The 24,213-nt window shown below is 45.1% G+C and overlaps 1 protein-coding gene across 2 annotated transcripts in view; it reads left to right on the top strand.

Annotated features, from left to right (window-relative positions):
* Window positions 1-24,213, top strand: part of DOK7 (docking protein 7) — a 1,054,554-nt gene that overhangs the window by 116,212 nt on the left and 914,129 nt on the right. For both annotated transcript variants that reach the window (XM_069632037.1, XM_069632036.1), the window contains exon 3: window positions 1,792-2,022. In XM_069632037.1, coding sequence (XP_069488138.1) covers window positions 1,792-2,022 — 231 coding nt within the window. The remainder of the gene's footprint in view (window positions 1-1,791; window positions 2,023-24,213) is intronic.

Raw genomic sequence — 24,213 nt, 5'->3', positions numbered from 1 at the left:
TAAGGGGCAGAGCCAGAAGCAGAGCAAGAGCACACAGCTCCATGTCCCACTCTTGTCCAGATGTTGCAGGCAGAGAGTACGGAGTCAAGTCATCACATGGGGATTGTCAGTTTAGCATTCATTTTCCTAGGAGCATTTGGGGGAGAAAGTACCAGGACTTTATTCGTCGTAACCCCCCCCCCCCCCCCCCACACACACACACACACACACTCTTGCAATGCAGGACACTCCCCTGCACGAAGCAACTGGATTCGGAGTTGGCAGCTAACAAATTGTTTATAAGTACAAACTGAAATATAACTTCAAGCACAGCTGTGCCATTAGAGAGGGGTTTAATCAGAATTTGGATCCAGAATCCTCGACTTTCTCTGAAAATTGATGCATTTGATTTGTGTGTTCCCATAGGTACACAGGGGAGAGGGGGTGCTTACATGTTTGATGTCATGCCTACTTATTCGTTTCCAATTCTGTCCGTACAGACTCTGTCTGAAGGCGGATAGGTACAAGACACCCATGGCTAAATTCCAATAAAACCAAATGGCTCCGTGCTGTCCTTAAGCAAACAGTATTCATATACACAAGTTCACCTACCTTTTGATTTCTATTAAACGTGTATAGAATCAGAACTCTGCTAGGTGGTAACATTTCACTAACACCCTCACACATCTCCGAAACCCTTGAGAAACATGGCCCCACTAGGAAACAGCCCCTGTTGGTTAAGAGGGCGGAGGAGGGAGAGAAAGAGAACAAATAGAGAGTGCACAGAGCGAAGAGAGACTGAGCCCCGAAAGACAGACTACAGAGAGAGACACTGCACAAAGATTGAATTCACATAGTGCAAAAAGAGTCAGAGCAGAGGGAGAGCACACAGAGCATTCAATGCACCTAGAGTAGAGAGACACACCGTAAAGCACAGAGAGAAGTAGAGCCCAGGGAGAACAATAAAAAGGACTCGGAGACAGGGCGCACAGAGAGACAGGGCAGGCGGAGGAAAAGAGAGAGCAAAGCACAAAGCAAGAGTAGACAGAAGGACAGAGCATGCAGAGAGATAGCAGAAAGAGGGAAAAGCACACAGAAAGCATAAACAGCGCACAGAGAAAGCGCTAGATGGGTGTTTGATACGACGGGTGCAGCTTGTAGTTTCATAATCCAAGAATTGATTGCTTTGGAATTTGATCTGTGAGCTTGAGAACACCATATGCTCTGGCCTATATCTCGGTTGTTCTAGAAATACTGCACATTTCTGGATAGACAGCAGATACTTCCATAGCCAAGCAAGTCATACGTTTCTCCACGTATAATATAAATCGATCATACATGGTAAATACAAGTATGTTAAAGTATTAACCATAATATTCAAGCCCTTGGTCAGTGAGCTGTTGGTATTGGCACTGACACAAATGCAGGTTGGCATATCAAAGACAAACGCCACCGAGCACTTGCTTATATATGGTGAATGAGCGTTCGTAAGGCAGTGATTTCAACACCTTTTCCTGTTTTGATGGGCGCTGTTGTTTTAGGACATTTGTACACATCGTGTGTCACTTTGTGAAGGCTCTTATTCGCCATGATCTGTGTATTTTTGATTGTTGTAATTCTATGGGTGGGTTGGGTTGCATTGATCGGAGTGATTTTATCATATTTCCAATGATCATTGTGAGCTATTTTGCGTGCTTTAGTATTTCTGATGCGAAAATAATGCGTGCAGCCATAATTTGCATCATGCGATTGCAGAATAGGATTTCTGACGTAACAACGTCCAAGCTCTACTAACAGCCGCATCTTTTCCAGATTGCCTGTTGATGCTCGTGTTTAAGGATAAGTCAGAGCGAGTGAAAGGACACAAGGAACGCTGCAGCGTGACTTTGGAAGACATATGTGGCTTGGACCCCGGCCTTTCCTATGAGGGCATGAGCCAAGCGCTTGTCGTCGTCTGCCTGTCTCAAGCTGTTATTCTGGGCTTTGACAATAAGGACATTATGCATGCCTGGGATGTCCGGCTCCGCTATAGTTTAGGGGAAGGTGAGTACAATCTTGAATTCATATGTTGTCACTAGAGTGTCGCTGTGTAGTACTTAGCCTATGACCCTTTGCTTTTGCCTTTCTCCCTGTTGGACCTGTGAGTACCCCAAGCTTCCTAATTACTGTACTGTCTCTCCACACTGTGCTACTCACCTATAGTGCATTCACTCCTGCACCTCTCCTACTCACCTCCCCAACCCTTTCTCCAATCATGCTAACACTTCCTTCTTTCCTACCCATATCATAAAACTCACAATTCGAAACTCCCTCTAACACCTATCCACCTCGACTTTCTTCCTCTGACAGTCAACTTCTCTACTCTTCCTTACCTCATCAACTGAACATTGCCCTCTGGAATGCCCAGTCTGTATGCAACAAAAGGTCCTTTATTACTGACTACTTTCACTCCAGCTCTCCTCCACTAGACTTTCTGAAATCTGGATGTCTCCATCTGACACTGGCACTCTGGCGTCACTATCCTTCATTCACTCTCCTCTACTGACTGAAAGAGGCTGTAAGCGGATTCAATTCAACACTACAGCTAAGTCAATGCCTAGTCTGGGATGCTGAGGGAAACCCTTATTGATATATTTTTATGTCCAGTTCGTTTACTCTGGATGACAACCCTTATATAACACCCCTCTCTTAGAATCCACCTGACCCCACTGAGCCAAGAAGTAGGTTGGTTTTGCAAATTAAAAGGTTTATTTGAAAATTAAACAATATATATATATATCACACTTTTATAGTAAATTAATATTTGATAGCACACTTGTGAAGATGATAGTGATCAACAATGGATAATGTTACAGAGGTACACTGTTTTCGATGGCTTAGAAGTGATATAGAGAGGATAAAGTATCTGAGAATGCTTTTATGGCTTCAAGGACAATGCAATGATGAATGAAAATACAGTACAGAAAATAAACCTGATGTGACTTCAACAAAAGACAATGTAATCACTTTTCTTTGACAATTCACCCCTCCCCCCTTTATGCAAGGTAAAGAGATGGAAGCACAGCACACAGTTCTCAGGAAGGCAATTAAATATAATTCAGATCCCCCCTAGCAAGCTTATAGGAAAACAGGTAGGAGTTTTACACACAGGCAAAATCCTTTTAAATGTGGTGGCAATGAAGTGAAAAATATACTCAAATTGCTTTTAATTCCCTATAGGAGGTGCAGGGTGAGTGAGAGATACTTAAATTAATTCAGGATCACTTTAGCAATGCTCTATGTATGATTGTCAGGTTGCAAACGAATTTCAGCAAGGGAAAGCAAGGACGAATATTTTTACACGTGGCTGAAATTAAGCAAAATGTCAATTTAGTCGCGTGCGTCGAGCGCAATTACAGAGGCACTATAAGGAGTAGGAAGTCGACAGTTAAAACTCGCTCCTAGCACAAACGGTTCCGGAGATCCGGCCGATTTAGTAAAGGTAGTTTTTCGGATTTTACATTTTAAAGCTCAGAATGACAGATGACAGTTTTCAGTTTTAAAGATGACAGAATGACACAATTCTGGAAGGCTGTTCTAATAGGCTAAAATAGTTTGGATTAGATTATTTTAAACTAAGAGATTGGGTTTTTCACAGTCCTGACTGGGTACTCACACTATAAACTTAGACAGGTATGTGGCTTCGTCAACGATCGGGTCAGGATTGGCTGGACTTCTGCTAGCGGTTCTTCACAGCGGTCTGGTCTCTGGTTCTGCTCTCAGCACTGCACAGTTCTCTGGTCTCTCTGGATCTCTGGTCTCTCTGGATCTCTGGTCTCTGGAGATTAATGGATTTGAAGTCTGGAGTCTCCCGGCAAAGTGTCCCGCAAGAAGTGGAAAGTGAATGTCTCTACCTGGGTTTCAATGTTCCTTTTATGTGTTTTGAAAATGGGTGTGTGCCTGGGCCTAGCTAAGCCTGCCCCTCTCACTTATCATTGGCCAGTTCCTCCTCTCTTCCTTGATTGGGGGAACTGAGTTGTGAGTCAGAGTGATGAGGTAGGTTTAGGGTCAGAGGATCCTCCCCTTGTCAAATTGCACCCAAATCTATTTCTGATCCAAATACATATCATTTTTCTAATATTATATGTCCAGTTAACATATTTTCTAGCACCAAACCATCCGATCCCTATCTTTGTAAGATGTCGTGTCCACTTATGACAGAATTCTCCCCTTTTCATCCAGATAACGACCTCTAAACCTTTCCAGATTTTACACAAATGTGCACCAGGGATATGTGTTTCAGATGATAAGTCAGATTTTTAACATGCATACATTTGGAGTAACAACCTTTTTTCCGCTACTATCCCCAAGAACATACCACAGGGTCCTAACACCTCTTAAAATGTGCACAGAAAAATCACAAGAATGATGATGTTATTTATATAATTTTGACAGGTCCGCACTGTGAGTTATCCATCTTTTTAAAATCATGCTCTGGCCCCAAAGGGGTGTGGTTTTCCAAAGCACATGGTGGAATTTCTGGTTTATCCACTTCCCCCAAGCTCAGCTTGCTCTCACAGGCACTGCCCCTCCCAGTTTCTCCCAAGAGGAAGACATTTTACGACCCCCCCCCCCAATAAAACATTTGCCTGAGCCAGGGACAGTGCTTTGTTTAGTTTCCTCTAGTCCCCAGGTGCCACTCACCTAATTCAATCAGAGAGGTGTCATCTCCTTTTGGCAGGGGCAGCAGGATACAGCCAGGCCTGGGAACACAGCTGCTGAATTCCCTCTCCTGTCGGGGGTAGTTGTCAGGCAGAATCCACTCTCTTCAAGCGAGGCTTCAGCTAAATATCACTTTAGTTCTGTAAGAGGATTCAATTCAACACTACAGCTAAGTCAACGCCTAGTCTATAATACTGAATGAAAACCCTTATTGATATATCTTTAGGTCCAGTTCATGCGTTCTGGATGACTACCCCTATATAACACCCCTCTCTTGGAATCCCCCTGACCCCACTGAGCCAAGAAGTAGTTCTGTTTTGCAAGTTTAAAAGGTTTATTTGATAACTTAAACAATATATATTATATCACGCTTTATAATAAATTAATAATTGAATAGCACACTTAATCTGAGATGACAAAGATTAATAACGGAGAATCTGGCACTAACACGCTTCTCTATAATCAATAAGGAGTTGACATGAAATGGATAAGGTAGCACACTGGTAAATAGGAACAAAAGTATAATGTGGTAGAGGATGCTTTATGTAAGCTCAGGTGGATGCAATATTCAATGAATGCAGTACAGAAATACTCAATATGATTTCAACCAAACAATGTAATCACTTTTCTCTGGCAATCCCCTCCCCCCCTTGATGCAAGGCAAGGAAATGGAAGGAAGCACACAGTTCTCAGAAATGCAATCAAATGTGATTCAGTTCAATCCCCCCCAAGCTTAGACAACAGAAGTTTAAAACACAGATAGGAGTTTTGAAAACACAGGCCCAAATGCTTTGATATGTGCTAGCAATGGATGAGAAATGTGCTGGAAATGCTTTTTAATTCCCTTTCAGAGGTTCAGGGTGAGTGGTATCTAGTTAATATTAGTCCAGGCTCACACTAGCAATGGGGCAGGGATAGTTAGCAGGTTAAACGAATTTCTGGCAAATGGAAGGCAAGCAGCAGCAGTTTTTACATGTGAAGAAATTTGCAAATCGCGGCAAAATTCGCGGATGCGTGTTCCGCGATTGCGGTAAAACTATAAGGGGTAGGAATGCGGTTCTAGGTGCGATTCAAAGCTAAGATTCTAAGCTTTCAAATAAAAGTTATTGCAAGTCTCTAGCACAAACGGTTGCGGAGATATGAGCGATTTTGTGAAGGTCGTTTTTCAGATTTGAAATTTTAAAGTTCAAAAAGACAAGTGCAGCTTGCGACTAGAAAATGACAAGTGACAGCTTTACAAATGACAGGTGACAGTTAGGAGGCAGTTCTACTTAGATTAAATAGATTGAATTATATTATTTTAACTAAGAGATTGGTTCTGCACAGTTTTCTAGGTACTCACACTATATTCTTGAGTGAAATGGGCCTCGCCATGGATCTGGTCAGGGTTTTGGACTCGCCTCTGGTCTCTCTCTGGGCACAGCACTGCTTTCTCTCTGGGTACAGCACTGCTTTCTCCCTCTGGTCTGGTCTCTAGTTCTGGATAGATTGAAGTCTCTAGTTCGGCTCTCTGGAGGTTTGATGGAGGTAAAGTCTGGATCTCTGGATGTTGTATGGTCCGGCAGAGCGCGTTGCAGCAAATGGAATTGAAGGTCCCTATCTGTCCTGTCTGTCTGCTTTTATGTGGTTAGAATGTGGGTGTGTTCTAGCATCACTGACCCTACCTCTCTCTCAGCTTCTAATTGGTCAAACTTCCATTTCTTATTTGATTGGGGAATGAACTGTGAGTCAGAGGGATGTCATTTTATGGCTTGCAGATAGGACACTCCTCTGTCAGATTGCACACATTCTATATTTGATAATAAAAGACATATTTCACAGTTACACAGTTGCTTGAAATTACATATACATGGTGTGGCTGAATTTAGCCATGTCTCTGTCCAAATCTGCTGTTTCTAAGAGCTTGCATTCAGAAATGGCACATATTTCACTTTTTAACTGATTTTTCAATTTCTGACATTGACCCAACTTTACATACATGTGTGCAGGGAGTAGGGACATTAACTGATGAAGTTTCAGATTTTTAACATGCATACATTTAGAGTAATATCCACTTTTCCGCTAAAACCCCCCTGAACACGCCACCGGGTCGAAAAACCTCTTAAAATGTGGGCAGAAAAATCACAAGAATTATGGTATCATTTATAAAATTTTCACATGTCCGCTCTATGAGTTATTCATCTTTTTAAAGTTATGTTCTGGCTCCAAAGGGGTGTGGTTTCCTCTCAGCACAAGGTAGAAATACTGGTCTTTCCAGTTCTGCCAAGCCAGCTTGCTCTCACAGGCAGTGCTCCTCCCCTTTCCTCAGGAGGAAGCCACTTTTTACGACCATTTACGACTCCTGCCAATAAACCCTTTGCCTGAGCAAGGACAGGGCTTTGTTCACTTTCCTGCAGAGCACAGGTAATTCAATTATCAGATAGATGGCATAGCCTTAGTGTGAGCAGCAAAAGGGCAGCTAGGCCTGGGAACACAGCTGTGACTCAAGTTTCACTCCTGATGGGGGTAGTTGCCAGGTAAATTGGAATCTCTTTAAGCTGTCATTTCTGTTCCCCAGTTTCTGCATTCAAATAAAACTAAACATTTTCACATATGCAGCTAGAAGGCTGATTCTAAGTTTAAAACTATGACATTTAAACAATTGCAACCTATGTGACACTCAAAGTAGGTCACTCATTTCTTTTAAACATTTAGATTTGTAGTGTCTTTCAGTCCAAATTTACTTAAACTGCTGAAATCCACAGCTAAGCCAGTCTTGTTATAAACCTTCAAGTCACTTCAGAATATCACTTTACGTTGTATCCACCTCTCAGTAAGTCTTTCTTTGGCCTGCTTTGGGTTCATTCATTTTTACACAAAAAAAGTAAAATCTGGTGTTGTTTTAAATTGCCGGCTTTTGGATAGTGGTGAGTACTGGTACTGCACCCATTTTTGGGATTTAAGAAAATGAATTCCCAACAATTCTAGGTTGCATTTGGCAATCAGCATCGCCATTCCCAATGGTTTCAGACTACTGTGTGGGTAGTCCAATGGTGGTTTTAGGCAGTTTCCTTCTGTGCCCATAACATCGGCAAAAATGAATGGCAGCCTATTCTTCATGCATTTCCCTGTGCATTTTCTGGGAAGCTCTGGCCATCATGATGTTTTCCATGTCAGTACTGCACAGTTTTGAGGTATGGCTCGGATGCATGGGTAAATACATCCCACAAGCCCCCCTCTTGCGATGGCCATTCTATTTCACGAATGGGACTCGCAAGACCTGGGATGTTTCCTCATCTTCTTCCAATAGATGGCACAGTTCATCATCTTCTTCTCCATCCGGTACTGATCGATCGGTTCTCCTCGCCAGTCCTGATGGGAGTATTGGGCGGTCCACTGGGCCCATTGGATCTTCGTTCCCGGTCTCCGGATCGTCCTCCTTGGCCAGTCTCAAGGTCTTCTTTCTCCTAGGACGACAAAGGAAGAGCGGCAATATCTACTCATAGACGTTTTTCCACCACTGTTGAGATGGTGGGACAGCATATGCATTTCATCATGACGAAACATTACATTCTTATTTTGATAAAAAAACAGTATAACTAAGAGACAGTTTCATGCAAATCACAATATTTTAGAGACTAGATGTGGTATGTTTTATTGTTGGAACTGAATTAGTCTGAGACAGTACCCGCTAGGATTCCAGAGGATTCCTCCAGTTGTTGCAGAGTGTGCCTGGGATGGCAACATTTCAACTGGTTTATGTGGACCCACTTGTCTTCCCCCGCTGCCAAAGGACCTTTGGGGATGTGGATTTTGTAGGCCACAGGGGAGATTTTGTCTATGATCTCGAATGGTCCCTTCCATGTAGGCAAAAATTTGCGCTGCTTGGCCTGGTTCCTTTGGAAGTTGTATAGATAGACCCGGTCTCCCACCTGATATTCCTTCCTGGAAGTTTTCAGGTCATAGTGGGTCTTCATGCTATCAGCTGATCTTTCTAGATTCCGCTGAGCATAAGCAAAAGCATGTTGGAGGTGTTTCCTTAAATTCTCCACATACTCATGAGTAGTGGAGGCATTTATCAGTGTCTGCTCTTGGGTCCTGTAGAGCAAATGCTGAGGAAGCACCATCTTGCGCCCAGTCATCAACTCAAATGGTGACATTTTGGTTGCAGATGAAGGGGTAGATCTGATAGCCATTAGGACCAGAGGTAATCGGATATCCCAACTTGGCCCAGAATCTGCCACAAACTTCTTTAATATGCTCACAATTGTCCGGTTATATCTCTCTACTGCCCCAGAAGAAGCTGGTCTATAAGCAATATGCAGCTTTCTCTTGACCCCCAGTATCTCCCACATCTTTGTCATTACTTCACTGGTGAAGTGGCTACCTCTGTCTGACTCAATCCTTTGAGGTAGACCAAAACGGGAAAAGATGTGGTTAATCATCAAGGCAGCTGCAGTTTCTGCCTTGCAATTTGGGGCTGGGAGACATTCCACCCACTTGGTAAACAAGCATGTGACGGTCAACATGTACTTATTCCCCCTAGCCGAGCGAATCACGGGGCCTACAAAGTCGATTTGTAAATCTGACCATGGCAGTGTCATTCCCCTCTTTTGTAAAGGCGCCCGGTGTGTGAGGGATGTCGGCTGAAATTGTGCACACACAAGACAACCCTTCAAATATTGGTCGAGGTCCTGCCCCATGTGTGGCCAGTATGCAACCTCTCTTAAGATTTCCAATGTTGTGTGAAACCCCCTATGACCGGCGGTGGCCGCATCATGGGCGTGACTTAACATCAGGCTTCGGAATGAGGTAGGAACCACCCACTGATCGTGGCCAGCTTTGGATTTCCTTACCAGCAAACCGTCTTGGATCCGGAACATTTTTGGACATTTCATCAACACTCTTAGGTCCTCTTTCCCAATGTAATCGGTATCCGTCAGGGGAAAGTTCTCAGGGTCCTCAAGGTGCTGGTAAAATTTACCAATAATTGGATCCCCCTTCTGAGCAGTAATCAAATCATCATCAGGGGTCTCCTTACTCCATTGTGCAATTGAAAGGTCGTTGTGAGCATTTGTCTGGGACCTAGTGATGGCAGTGACCTGGATTTCCCCCAACAGGGACTCAATCTCAATTAGATCCCCTTGGATGGCCCCGGTTTTGGCCAGCTGATCAGCTAAGTCATTTCCAGTTTTGTCTGGTCCCTCTACTTTGGAATGACCCTTGATCTTTTTCCAATAGATGGTCATCTCATTCGATGTGACCAGATCATCAATGTTTTGGATCAACTTCCCATGTTTCAAGGGTTTGTTGTTAGCACATAACATGCCTCTGGTTTTCCAATTAACCAGGTGCTCCACGAACCCGTTCCGTACATAATCCGAATCTGTGATTATGACCAGTTCGTGGAGTTGATGCTGGACAGCAGTGAGGATGGCCTGATGCACAGCCATCAATTCTGCCACCTGACTACTTCGGGGACCAATTTTGTATCCGGCGGAGGGTTCTTGGGACTCATTCACCCATGCATTCCCTACGCCGGCCACTAGTTCTTTCTCCCCGTTGTTGTCAACATGGTAAGAGCATCCATCCACATACACAGTGGGCATTCCCTCACACTTGTCCTCTTCAAAGACTTTGTGTGGGGAATTAAGGTATGCCTCCATGTTGTCCTTTATTTTTAGACTTTCGTCCTCGAGACAGTTTTCTCTGGTACAATCATGCAAGTCAGCCAGACCTTGCGCGAGGGGACTCTTCTTGTTTCGGCCATATCTGACCTCCACAGGAAAGCCTTGCATTGACAGAATCCAGGAAGTAATTCGGGAATTACTCACATTTCCGGCCCGGATTCTGTCACTTTGGAGATATTGCAGAGGCTGGTGTGGAGTCTCCACTATGATGTGTTCCCCCTGGATAAACGGGCGGTAATTCTTCAATGCCCACACCGTTGCCAGGAGTGCCTTCTCACAATCGTTGAATTTTTCCTCCACAGAGGATAAAGTTTTGCTCGCGTAGGAGATTACTTTATTGACCTTGTCATGCTTTTGATATAATACTGCCGTCAAGCACGTATTAGAGAACCCTGTCTCCAGGAAGAACTCCTTGTTTCTGACCGGGTAAGCTAGGCAAGGCGCTTGTGAGAGGCTTCTTTTGAGTTGTTTTACTGCCTCGGCTTGTTCTGGACCCCATTCCCACTTGACCCCCCCCTTCAGGAGATGAATCAGGGGTCTGGTGATCTCTGCGTAGCCCTCAATGAACTTTCTGCTGTAATTAGTCAGTCCAAGGAGGCTCCTTAGTTCCCGCAGAGTTGTGGGGTCTTTCAGTTTCTGAAGTGCTTCCACTTTCTTTTCCTGGGGACAGAGACCCTGAGGAGTAATCTCATGCCCCAAGAAATTAACACGGGTTCTACACCACTGTGCTTTCTGAAAGGAAAGTTTTGCTCCGGCAGCCCTCAACTGTGTCAGAACATAACGGATCTCCGCTATGTGTTCCTCCACAGATGAACTTTTGATGAGGACATCATCTACATAAGCCAGGTTACCCCTTGCACCCAAGTCAGGCATGGCCTTGTGTAGAAAAATGTTGAATTCATTGCCGGAGTTGAGGTATCCGAAGGGAGTCCGGGTCCAGGTGTACTGCTGGCCCCCAAAGGTAAAAGCCAGCTTGTATTGGTCCTCCCTACTGACAGGCACAGTCCAGTATCCATTGGTCAGGTCTATTGCAGTGAATACCTGTGACCCCTGGATCTGGGCCAGCCCTTGGTCAATGTAGGGCAGAGGCCATCGGGAAGTATGGACCCGTTTGTTGAGCTCCCTAAGGTCGGCGCAGAGTCTCCACTGGCCGTTTGGCTTCAATATCCCCAGCACCGGATTATTGAAGGTGCTGTGGACTGGACGGATTATTCCCCGGGACTCAAGGTTCTTAATTATTTCAGTAAGGGACTCCATTGATGCGAGAGGCAAGCGATATTGCTTCACAAACACAGGAGTCATGCCAGGGTCTGTGGGGATTGTTGTTGTGTGGATGTCAGTGCGACCACAGTCATATGAGTCTACCGCAAAGAGATCTTGGAAATCCAAGAAAACTTGTTTCAACTTTTGCTTTTGTTCCAGAGTCACACAGGCATCAGCTAGATTGACTCTCTCTTCCACCATCTGCCTGAAGCCTGGAAAGACTTCTGGTTTGGCTATCTCCGCGGCCTCCTCCAGCTGGGTGGAGAAGTCCCTGGTCAGAGTGCTGATTTGGACCGGAGGCATCAGGTGGGCAAGGCAGCCTTCATGAACCTGGAAAAGCACATCATCCCTCCTGAAGTCACACGTCACATCTTCCTTACCATACGGGCAGGAAGTGTACACCAGGAAGTTCCCCCCATGCCGGGTAAAAATCCTGTCTGGTGTTGTATTGTCCTCACTGTCACTGTCAAAACAGTCCTTGGGGATTGGTCCTAACAGTTCATTTCTAAGATCAATGGAGAAATGTCGGTCATCAACCGCCATTCCAATAATGGTGCCTGCGGCTAGAGTAATACTCTTTAAGTCGCTGTTATCCACCTCTATTAGAATGGTGTCATCTTCTATGTTGACTAATGGTGTTGGGTTTACCCCCAACCTTTGCTGTTGGAGAGAAGCATTTAGATGTATGTAAGCATCAGGGTTTTTCAACTCTTGTCCCCTTTTAACTTTCACTTCCAGGGAGAATTGTCGGGTCCTTTCTGGGATGGTGACTTCCTCTTTAACCTGAGTTTCAACTGCATAAGGTAGCAATTGAGCTGACCTAAATGCTTTTTCTGGATCATCAAAGCCCATGGGTTTATCCGCTAATCGGGACCAAGCTTTGAAGTTTATTAGGTCCAAACTAATGGCAAAGCGATTGAGAATGTCACTGCCTAAGTAAAAGGCGGCAGGGACGTCTCGCACGACCCAACAATTGTGGACTATGCTCTTGTTGCCAATGGAGATTTTGAGCATACACCTGCTTGGCAGGAGATGTTTGGAATTAGGTGCTTCCAGGTCCATTTCCCATTTGTCTATCAGTTTGAAGGTGGGAATGGCTGGATCTTTTGGGAGTTGGCGGAACATGGCTTCGCTGATGAAGCTCTTACCGTTGTTCACACACACTCGAGCGAGAACAGAGTCCTTCCCATCATTTAACTGAACAGGGATGAACAACTGCTCTCCAATTTGCTGAATATCAGCCAGGCTCTGAGCTGATTTCACATCTTTCTGGACTATTGGAGTGGGAGTTTCTGATTGTGGATTAGTATAGAATCTCAGAGTGTTTCCTTCCAGCGTGGAGTACCACTTTAGACTGGAAGGCAGGTTGATTTTCAGAAATAGAGAGGACCTCCCATCACCAGTCTGTTGTCCTACTGCTATTACTGTCACGTCTGGAATTTGGCTATTCTGGAGGTGAAATTCTACTTGGTCAGATTTTTGTTCAACCATGTGGCAGGTGCCGTTTAAACTAACATGGTTGACACTCCGTTTTAATTTTATTGGTCGGCTAGTCTGGGTCCAGAGGACCTTGTTTACGCAATCTATTAGGGGTGACAACCTTCTCAGGAGGTCATTCCCTAGTAAACAAGGGGTGCCCTCTGGGGTCACAACTATGACCGGGTGTTTCAACTTGTGTCGCCCAATTTTAATGTCCAAGTCTGCCGTCCCCTCAACGGGAATTTCCTTCCCGTCGAAGTTCTGGAGTTGCCCAGGAAGAGAGGTGAGAGGAATTTGGTAATTCTCTCCCCTTCCTGCATTCAGTTCGTCAAAGGCCCTTCTGGACAGAAGGGTAGCTTGAGATCCAGTGTCCACCAGTGCCAAAATTGTACCCTGCCCCTGTACTTGTACCGGGGCATAATATCTTCCCTCCTTCTCCTCAAGGGGGCACAGATAATGTACATTTTTGGACAACTGGTTGGCTAATTTTTTGGTTTTGGACATCGCTAGCGAAGAGATTTGGGCAGAATTCTGTGGAGAGCCTTGGGAATCTGAAAGAAAAATTTGGCAACTGGAGATCAGAGCCATTGTGGGTTCCCCTGGCTCCGGTTCTGGGCCGCCCCCCCCTTTTTGGAGGCAGTCACCAGGATGGGTTTGAACCAGGGGATTTTCTTGCTGTTGGTTCTGGGATGAGATGGTGGGCGGCGGTAGCTCAGTCTCCACATCTCCCCAGTCTGGATTTGCATCCCTAGGGACCCATTTTTCTTTGGGAGGAGTTCCCCCCTCTCTGAAGGAGAAGATCCTTTTCCCAGGATCCTCTGAGGATCCCTCTCCCTCAAATTGGAAGATCTGTACCTCCTCCTCAAACTGAGTCTGTTTGGGTCTTTTGTTTCTCCTACCCCCCCTCTGCTCCTTAGGAGGCAGACTTTCAGGGGCAAGAGATTTTGTTTCCGGTTCCTGGGTTTCCAGGGGCTGTTTACAAGTGAGGAAGGAAGCTTCCTCCACGGCTTTACACCCCCCTTCCCCTTGTGCCTCCTCCCTGGGAACCGGTGAGTTATCGGGGTGCTGCCCCCGTCATTGTTCTGGAGCACCAGGTCCAGAGTTGGGTGTGTTCTGCGCCGGCATGCTGATCTGAGGGTTCTGCTGAGCCCTCAGTATGTGACCCATATCCCGCGCCATGTTTTGAATCTGGCGCTCTAACTGGGAAACCCGCTCAGGCTGATACGGGGCCCTGTTTTCTCCCCTGGGCTGATCCCGGGAAGGGTAGCTGTCCCTCCTCTGGTAATACCCCGGGTTGGGAAGATTTGGGTACCCCTCCACCCTTGGCCTCCCCTCTCCCGGATTCAGTGGTCTGGGCTCAGGGAATTGGGGAAAGAAGGATGGATGGTTTTGGGGCTGAAAGTCGGGTGGATATCTGGGGAAAAAGTTCTGCCCAGGGTTTGGTAAATTTCTGCCCTCCTGTGGGAAGTTTGGAGGGAAGTTCCCTGGGTTAGGTGCTTGTCTGGACCCCCCCCCTTGGGCTGGAGGAGTCCACACATAACCCAGGATGGGTCGATTTCCCTTGTAACATAATCAGGAGAGCGAGGGACCCCATTTGTGGGGCTGCCTCCTTGGCTCCCTGTCTGTGACTGACCCGAGGACCTCCTGGGCCTAGCATTATTAGGTGCAGGCAGGTTTTTAGGCCCCCCCATCTCCAAATCCAAAACGGGGGTGACCTTTACCTCTGCCACCTTGGCAGCAGCAGGGGTGCTGTTGGCTTTGGGGTTTTTCTGGGCATTACTTTTGCTATCTATCGGTTTCTGCACCTCATAGATCCGGGTAGCCTGTTCAATGACCCAGTCTAAAGATCTTTTCTCGTGAAAATCCCTCACGAGCTGGGTCATGATATATTTGGGCAAGGCATGGAAAAACGTATTTATAAATTCCCTGCTATCCGTGCGCACCCTTCTTGTGGTCTGTGCAAAAGCAGGCTTTAACTCCTGCACACATTCTTGTGGGGCCTGATCCTCCCCACATTGCAAATTGTAGGCTGCCTTGCGAGCCTCTTGAGGATTTCTGTGAACAGAAAAATGTTTCAGGATGGCCGCCTTATAGGTGGACCATCTTAAATGATTTTGGTCCTCCAGCCCCGCAAAGAAACTGGAGTATTCCGGGGAGAAGGTCCACTTTACATATTGAATGCAGCTTTGGCTGTTCTTCAAATGGAAAGTCTCCATCATTTGTTCAAACAACTCTAAGTGCTCCCAAACAGAATACTTAGCGTTCTTATGGTAAGGCGTGATGACGCTCCTGATCGCCTTAATCTGCTTTAAGAGGTCCTTAAGCAAGGCCCTTTTTGCCTTATTGGCCTTTTTGGTTCGGGTAACCCTTGTCCATTCTTCCTCGGACTCAGAGGCACTGCTCCCAGAGGTTCCCGTCTGTTCTTCCAGGTTTTCCCGGATTCTGCGAGCCTGGGAATGGCTGGCAGAATGTGGGGACCTGGTCTCCTGTGTCCTGCGCAGTTCAGAGGAGTCTTCAGATTCCTCCTTGCTGCCAGGATTTGATGGGTACCCCCTCCACTGACCTAACTGGGCAGAGGTTTTCAGGATGCCCTTAATGGGCCTACTCTCCGGGGGTTCCCCATTGAACTGTACTGTACTTGGGTGCCCATACCCGGATGCCCACCCCTCCATTCCTGAGTGGTACTGGCCTATGAGCCCCATACTCTTAGCTGGATAGTAATCTGCCATCCCTGTGGCCCTGTGCTCATGTGCGCCAGGGGACATGGGGGTGGCAGAGTCCAGGGACTGAGAGGTATGAGGGCCTCTGGTACTAGGGCTCCTGAGGTTATGCTCCGGAGTTTCCATTTCCCAGCGAACCTCATCTCTATCCGCCCCTGCTCCCTGTTGCAATGCAAGAGCCTGCATTTGTGCCTTCAGTTCCTCAGTTAAGGCCTTACTAGACTCTATCAGTCTCTCCTGCATCGCTACCTGTTGTTGGAGCCTATCATTGTGTTGACAGAGGGCCTCATTTTCCCTCTGTGCTTCCTGGTTGGTCCTGGAGAACTGGGCCAGTCTTTGCTGCAGGAGGGTTACCTCCTGAGCTGTGTCCCTATTGGCCTGCTCCTTTCTTGCTAGAGCATCCTCCACCCTCCTGGTGTGCTCTAACAAGTTCTGGTGTTCTTTTTGGAGATCACCCAGTCCCTGGTGGGCCAGGTGATTTTCTTCCATTTTTCTTTTTAAATGGCAGACTTCCTGGCCTAAGGCATCTCTTTCCTGACTAAGAGCCTGCATTTGTGCCGCCAGGTCGTCCCTTTGCCGTTGAAGAGCACCAGCTTTTTGGCGCTCCTCATCAAACTCTGCCTGGGTATCCAGGTCTTTCAGAATTAGTTTGTTGCTCTCTGCCTTCTCTCTATCTAGGTGACTTTGCAGGGTGACTACCTGCTCAGCACATGCCCTATTGAAGTCTAGCTGTTGCTCCAGCTTTTTCTGGCTTTGCAGTAGGGAGTCCAAACCTTCTTGGTGTTCCTTCTGCAAGGCCAGAAATCTGGTATCCTGTTCTGACTTTTCCTTTTGCAGCACATCCATATCCTCCTTTATTTTAGTGATGTACAGTCTGCTGTCATTTTCTGACTCCTGGCTCCTCTGCAGCCTCTGCTCAGAAGAGACAAGGTCAGATTGGACCTTCTCTAACACCATCTGTTGCCGATTTGCCAGATTTTGGCTTTCAGCACATCTATCCTGCATGTCTCCCATATATAGGTACAGGTATGCTGCTATCCTGGCAATCTTATTGTGTTCCTCTTTGGCTTTAGGAGCCATATATAGTTCACTCAGGGCCACATGTAAGGGACCCTGATCTCTATATATATCTGACCCTGTTTCAGTGACCTGTCGCGTGATGGCCTGCAACCAGGCATCCTGGCCCTGTTCGGTCCATTCACCTCTCACAAATAGCTTATGCAAGAGGTGCTCTCTGGCTATTTTCATGTCTACTAAGGTCGTCATTCTAGAGATTGGTCTCTGTCCTGACTTACAGAAGTTTGTATTTTATTTTTGCAGAACAGAACTTTTCTTGGAGTGTCCCTTTTGAGGAATGCTTCACAGCGTAATGCAGCGTGGTGATCCGACCGGATGTATGTATCCCGTCAGTTAGCACACTGTATTAAGCTGCACAAGTGGTAAATCTAACCCAACGTCTCGGCTCGAGCCCCCAATTTGTAAGAGGATTCAATTCAACACTACAGCTAAGTCAACGCCTAGTCTATAATACTGAATGAAAACCCTTATTGATATATCTTTAGGTCCAGTTCATGCGTTCTGGATGACTACCCCTATATAACACCCCTCTCTTGGAATCCCCCTGACCCCACTGAGCCAAGAAGTAGTTCTGTTTTGCAAGTTTAAAAGGTTTATTTGATAACTTAAACAATATATATTATATCACGCTTTATAATAAATTAATAATTGAATAGCACACTTAATCTGAGATGACAAAGATTAATAACGGAGAATCTGGCACTAACACGCTTCTCTATAATCAATAAGGAGTTGACATGAAATGGATAAGGTAGCACACTGGTAAATAGGAACAAAAGTATAATGTGGTAGAGGATGCTTTATGTAAGCTCAGGTGGATGCAATATTCAATGAATGCAGTACAGAAATACTCAATATGATTTCAACCAAACAATGTAATCACTTTTCTCTGGCAATCCCCTCCCCCCCTTGATGCAAGGCAAGGAAATGGAAGGAAGCACACAGTTCTCAGAAATGCAATCAAATGTGATTCAGTTCAATCCCCCCCAAGCTTAGACAACAGAAGTTTAAAACACAGATAGGAGTTTTGAAAACACAGGCCCAAATGCTTTGATATGTGCTAGCAATGGATGAGAAATATGCTGGAAATGCTTTTTAATTCCCTTTCAGAGGTTCAGGGTGAGTGGTATCTAGTTAATATTAGTCCAGGCTCACACTAGCAATGGGGCAGGGATAGTTAGCAGGTTAAACGAATTTCTGGCAAATGGAAGGCAAGCAGCAGCAGTTTTTACATGTGAAGAAATTTGCAAATCGCGGCAAAATTCGCGGATGCGTGTTCCGCGATTGCGGTAAAACTATAAGGGGTAGGAATGCGGTTCTAGGTGCGATTCAAAGCTAAGATTCTAAGCTTTCAAATAAAAGTTATTGCAAGTCTCTAGCACAAACGGTTGCGGAGATATGAGCGATTTTGTGAAGGTCGTTTTTCAGATTTGAAATTTTAAAGTTCAAAAAGACAAGTGCAGCTTGCGACTAGAAAATGACAAGTGACAGCTTTACAAATGACAGGTGACAGTTAGGAGGCAGTTCTACTTAGATTAAATAGATTGAATTATATTATTTTAACTAAGAGATTGGTTCTGCACAGTTTTCTAGGTACTCACACTATATTCTTGAGTGAAATGGGCCTCGCCATGGATCTGGTCAGGGTTTTGGACTCGCCTCTGGTCTCTCTCTGGGCACAGCACTGCTTTCTCTCTGGGTACAGCACTGCTTTCTCCCTCTGGTCTGGTCTCTAGTTCTGGATAGATTGAAGTCTCTAGTTCGGCTCTCTGGAGGTTTGATGGAGGTAAAGTCTGGATCTCTGGATGTTGTATGGTCCGGCAGAGCGCGTTGCAGCAAATGGAATTGAAGGTCCCTATCTGTCCTGTCTGTCTGCTTTTATGTGGTTAGAATGTGGGTGTGTTCTAGCATCACTGACCCTACCTCTCTCTCAGCTTCTAATTGGTCAAACTTCCATTTCTTATTTGATTGGGGAATGAACTGTGAGTCAGAGGGATGTCATTTTATGGCTTGCAGATAGGACACTCCTCTGTCAGATTGCACACATTCTATATTTGATAATAAAAGACATATTTCACAGTTACACAGTTGCTTGAAATTACATATACATGGTGTGGCTGAATTTAGCCATGTCTCTGTCCAAATCTGCTGTTTCTAAGAGCTTGCATTCAGAAATGGCACATATTTCACTTTTTAACTGATTTTTCAATTTCTGACATTGACCCAACTTTACATACATGTGTGCAGGGAGTAGGGACATTAACTGATGAAGTTTCAGATTTTTAACATGCATACATTTAGAGTAATATCCACTTTTCCGCTAAAACCCCCCTGAACACGCCACCGGGTCGAAAAACCTCTTAAAATGTGGGCAGAAAAATCACAAGAATTATGGTATCATTTATAAAATTTTCACATGTCCGCTCTATGAGTTATTCATCTTTTTAAAGTTATGTTCTGGCTCCAAAGGGGTGTGGTTTCCTCTCAGCACAAGGTAGAAATACTGGTCTTTCCAGTTCTGCCAAGCCAGCTTGCTCTCACAGGCAGTGCTCCTCCCCTTTCCTCAGGAGGAAGCCACTTTTTACGACCATTTACGACTCCTGCCAATAAACCCTTTGCCTGAGCAAGGACAGGGCTTTGTTCACTTTCCTGCAGAGCACAGGTAATTCAATTATCAGATAGATGGCATATCCTTAGTGTGAGCAGCAAAAGGGCAGCTAGGCCTGGGAACACAGCTGTGACTCAAGTTTCACTCCTGATGGGGGTAGTTGCCAGGTAAATTGGAATCTCTTTAAGCTGTCATTTCTGTTCCCCAGTTTCTGCATTCAAATAAAACTAAACATTTTCACATATGCAGCTAGAAGGCTGATTCTAAGTTTAAAACTATGACATTTAAACAATTGCAACCTATGTGACACTCAAAGTAGGTCACTCATTTCTTTTAAACATTTAGATTTGTAGTGTCTTTCAGTCCAAATTTACTTAAACTGCTGAAATCCACAGCTAAGCCAGTCTTGTTATAAACCTTCAAGTCACTTCAGAATATCACTTTACGTTGTATCCACCTCTCAGTAAGTCTTTCTTTGGCCTGCTTTGGGTTCATTCATTTTTACACAAAAAAAGTAAAATCTGGTGTTGTTTTAAATTGCCGGCTTTTGGATAGTGGTGAGTACTGGTACTGCACCCATTTTTGGGATTTAAGAAAATGAATTCCCAACAATTCTAGGTTGCATTTGGCAATCAGCATCGCCATTCCCAATGGTTTCAGACTACTGTGTGGGTAGTCCAATGGTGGTTTTAGGCAGTTTCCTTCTGTGCCCATAACATCGGCAAAAATGAATGGCAGCCTATTCTTCATGCATTTCCCTGTGCATTTTCTGGGAAGCTCTGGCCATCATGATGTTTTCCATGTCAGTACTGCACAGTTTTGAGGTATGGCTCGGATGCATGGGTAAATACATCCCACAGTTCCCAGTTTTCTACATTCAAATCACACTGCCAATTTTTACACATGCAGCTAGAACGCTGATTCTAAGTTCAAAACTATGACATTTAAACAATTGCAACCTATGTGACACTCAAAGTAGGTCACTCATTTCTTTTAAACATTTAGATTTGTAGCGTCTTTCAGTCCAAATTTACTTAAACTGCTGAAATCCACAGCTAAGCCAGTCTTGTTATAAACCTTCAAGTCACTTCAGAATATCACTTTACGTTGTATCCACCTCTCAGTAAGTCTTTCTTTGGCCTGCTTTGGGTTCATTCATTTTTACACAAAAAAAGTAAAATCTGGTGTTGTTTTAAATTGCCGGCTTTTGGATAGTGGTGAGTACTGGTACTGCACCCATTTTTGGGATTTAAGAAAATGAATTCCCAACAATTCTAGGTTGCATTTGGCAATCAGCATCGCCATTCCCAATGGTTTCAGACTACTGTGTGGGTAGTCCAATGGTGGTTTTAGGCAGTTTCCTTCTGTGCCCATAACATCGGCAAAAATGAATGGCAGCCTATTCTTCATGCATTTCCCTGTGCATTTTCTGGGAAGCTCTGGCCATCATGATGTTTTCCATGTCAGTACTGCACAGTTTTGAGGTATGGCTCGGATGCATGGGTAAATACATCCCACAGTTCCCAGTTTTCTACATTCAAATCACACTGCCAATTTTTACACATGCAGCTAGAACGCTGATTCTAAGTTCAAAACTATGACATTTCAACAGTTGCAAACTATGTTACACTCAAAAGTAGGTCACTCATTTATTTTAAGCATTTCGATTTTAGTGGCTTTCTGTCCATTTAACTTAAGCTGCTGACATCCACAGCTCAGCCAGTTTTGTTATAAACATTGTTTTGGGCTCTTCATCTTTCCAGATTTTGTATGCACACGAGAATACATTCTGCCAAATGTCTGCTGGTGTTCATTGAGATTTTTGAATATCTTGTGATGTTTAAAATAGGCATTTTGAGCTTGCATTCAGGGAAACAAAGGTGATTTGAAAGCGTTTTTGTTTAGCCAACCGGCACTGCTGTTTTTCCTTTGTCACACATTTCACTCATGGCACTCCTGGCCCATCATGCTTGCACTGGTGGGTGGCAGGTCAGGGGACCACTTTGCTGTGCGCAATTCTGCACGGTTCTCTAGGATTCTGGCGCAAATGTGGGCTTTTCCGCCCTCTTGGATTTCCTAAGCACCAAATGTTGCAGCATAATAGTCCAAACGTGGGTCTGGACACCCAACAAGGCAGAGGTGTCGGACACCTACTCTCTTCCCACCTCAGTGCCTCACAAATCTCCAATGCCACGTCCTCTTCTACCTCTTGAATTCACCATGTCTACTATTACTCTGCCTCACTCGGTTCAGATCATCCCCGTCTATCGACTTCCTGGTCCCACTGGACCTTTCTTTGATGATCTTGGGCAACTCCTTACTTCTCTTTCCACTAATCACCTTATTCTCTTGGATCACCTTAACCTTCCCTCTCCAACCACTTCTCAGAAATCTGAACTTCAGTCTTTTCTTGGTGACAATGCCCTCCACTCTGTCCATAATCTACCTACCTACTCACAGAGGGGGTAACTGTTTGGGTCTCGTATTCATCTCCACCTCTCTCTCAGCCATTTATACTACTGTCACACCATCCAAAACTGATCACGCAATTTTTTCCACCACCAACCGCTTTCTGCCCTCTGACCTTTCCTCACTACTTGCTTCACCTATTACTAGAGGAAATTCTTCCACCAACACTGCCTTCTCCAGCTTCCACTCCCTACTATGACTCATTCTTCTCTCACTTCCCACTGCTTACTTTCACCCCTAAGTCTCAGCTTCCTCAACCATGGGTCACCCCATTCATGAGTTCTCTCTGCACAGACATGCATCCGGTGCTGGGCAAATAGAGGCGTACTCACTTGCATGAGGACCTGCAACTATACCTGTCTGCCCTGAACTCTTTCAAGTCCACTCTTGATAGAGCGAAAAGGGAATTCTACCTAGCCCTCATTGACTCTCACTCAGACCATCACACTACAGGGCACCCTAAACTCAGTCCTCCTGAGTCTATGGCTATCAACTCCACTCTCACAGTTAGTGACCTAGCTGAATACTTCGCTGCAAAATATTCAAGAATTCGAGACTCTCTCCTGAACTTCCTAACCTCCGCCTTCTCTACCATCATCCTCTTCCTCTATCTCATACTTTAGTCACACTAATACTGATGAGGTCCTATCTCTACTGATGAAGGCTAACCCCTCTTCTGCCCCGCCAGACCCTCTTGCTCTAGTCAAGCCTGTTGCCCCTTTAGTGGCCTCTCCCCTTGATGAACTCTTTAACCTGTCCTTCAACACTGCTTGCTTTCTCCCTGTTTTCAAAACAGCTATGGTCATCCCTCTCCTAAAAAAGTCAGGGGCTGACCCGAACCTACCGGCTAACTTTCACCCTATGCCACTCCTTCCGCACTACTCTGAAGTGCTCAAAACGGTTGTGTTCAACCATCTTACCAATTTCTTAGACATACACAACCATCTAGACCCCCTTCAAGCAGGTTTCTGCTCCTATCACTCTGCAGAACCTGTTCTCATGAATGTGTTCAATTTCATCGCCTCTGCTAAGCACTCCAACCTATCCTCTTTCCTAATTCTCCTTGACATGTCTGTTGCCTTTGACACTGCCAATCACTCTGATTTCCTTAATACTCTTTCTTCTTGGGATTTGCGACCAAACCCTTGCCTGATTTGAATCCTACCTTGCACCTCGCCAGTTCTGTCTCCTGGAGCAACAACACCTCTCAACTCACACCTCTAACTCTTGGAGTTCCACAAGGCTCTGTCTTGGGTTCGCTCCTCTTTACGCTCTACATCTCTGCTCTTGGCACACTAATCTTCTCCTTTGGGTTCTCGTACCAACTCTTCACGGATGGCACCCAAATCTTCTCTTTTCCTGAACTCTCTTTGATCTCTCTATCAAAAATTCCAACTTTCTCTCTGCTATTAAATATTGTATGGTTTTGCACTCTCTGATTTTAAACTCTACCAAAACCGAGGTACTCTTCTTCCCTGCCAAATGCTTTCATCTCTTCCTCTGCCTATCCAGTTTCCACTTGACACTCTCCCCTACTCTTATTCAGCTAGAAACCTCGGATTTATCTATGACCCCTCTCACACCTTCTCTACTTTCATCTCCAAAATTGGAACAGCAGGTTGCCTGAACCTCGACTTCCCTTGTGGCTCCACCCTGACAGTGTTTCCTCTCGCATCCGCTCTTTCTCTCTTCTTGTTGCACTTGCATTTAATTCTCATCCCCCGTACATTCGAGAAACAGTCCACACGGATTTGTTCAAAACCAAACTGAAAGCCTGCCTCCTCGCCTCCCGAGTTACCCTCTTAAGCTACCTCTAATCTGCCTAATAGCTAACATCTTTCACTCGCCTCTAACCTGTCTCTGTCCTTCACTTCCTTTGCCTCCACTCTAGCACTTCACCCATTATGGTCACATCCCAAGCACAACTAACCGTACTGCCTATCTGCACTTAAAAATGCCCGCTGTTGGTTGTCCTTAATTTATGTACCTCTACTTATGTATTGTCCCTGGTGCCTGTTCCATTTACTTTCCTCCACAATCGGGTCAGAATGTCCCTCAAGCTCACCCCATTGTAGGAATCTCACTGCTACCTTTCAAATCTGATTTCTTATTTATTGCACGTTCTTTTGTGTTCAAAAGAGCATTGTTCCTCCTATATATAAATAAATAAATACATACATACATAAATAGTACTAGATCAACGCATTTAAATATATTAACTAGCCCAGTCTCATTTCAATTCAAATCC

This window comes from Ambystoma mexicanum, chromosome 6q, assembly GCF_040938575.1.
Source record: "Ambystoma mexicanum isolate Mex_15411 chromosome 6q, UKY_AmexF1_1, whole genome shotgun sequence".
Taxonomy (NCBI): domain Eukaryota; kingdom Metazoa; phylum Chordata; class Amphibia; order Caudata; family Ambystomatidae; genus Ambystoma; species Ambystoma mexicanum.
This window is presented reverse-complemented; position numbering and strand designations above follow the sequence as displayed.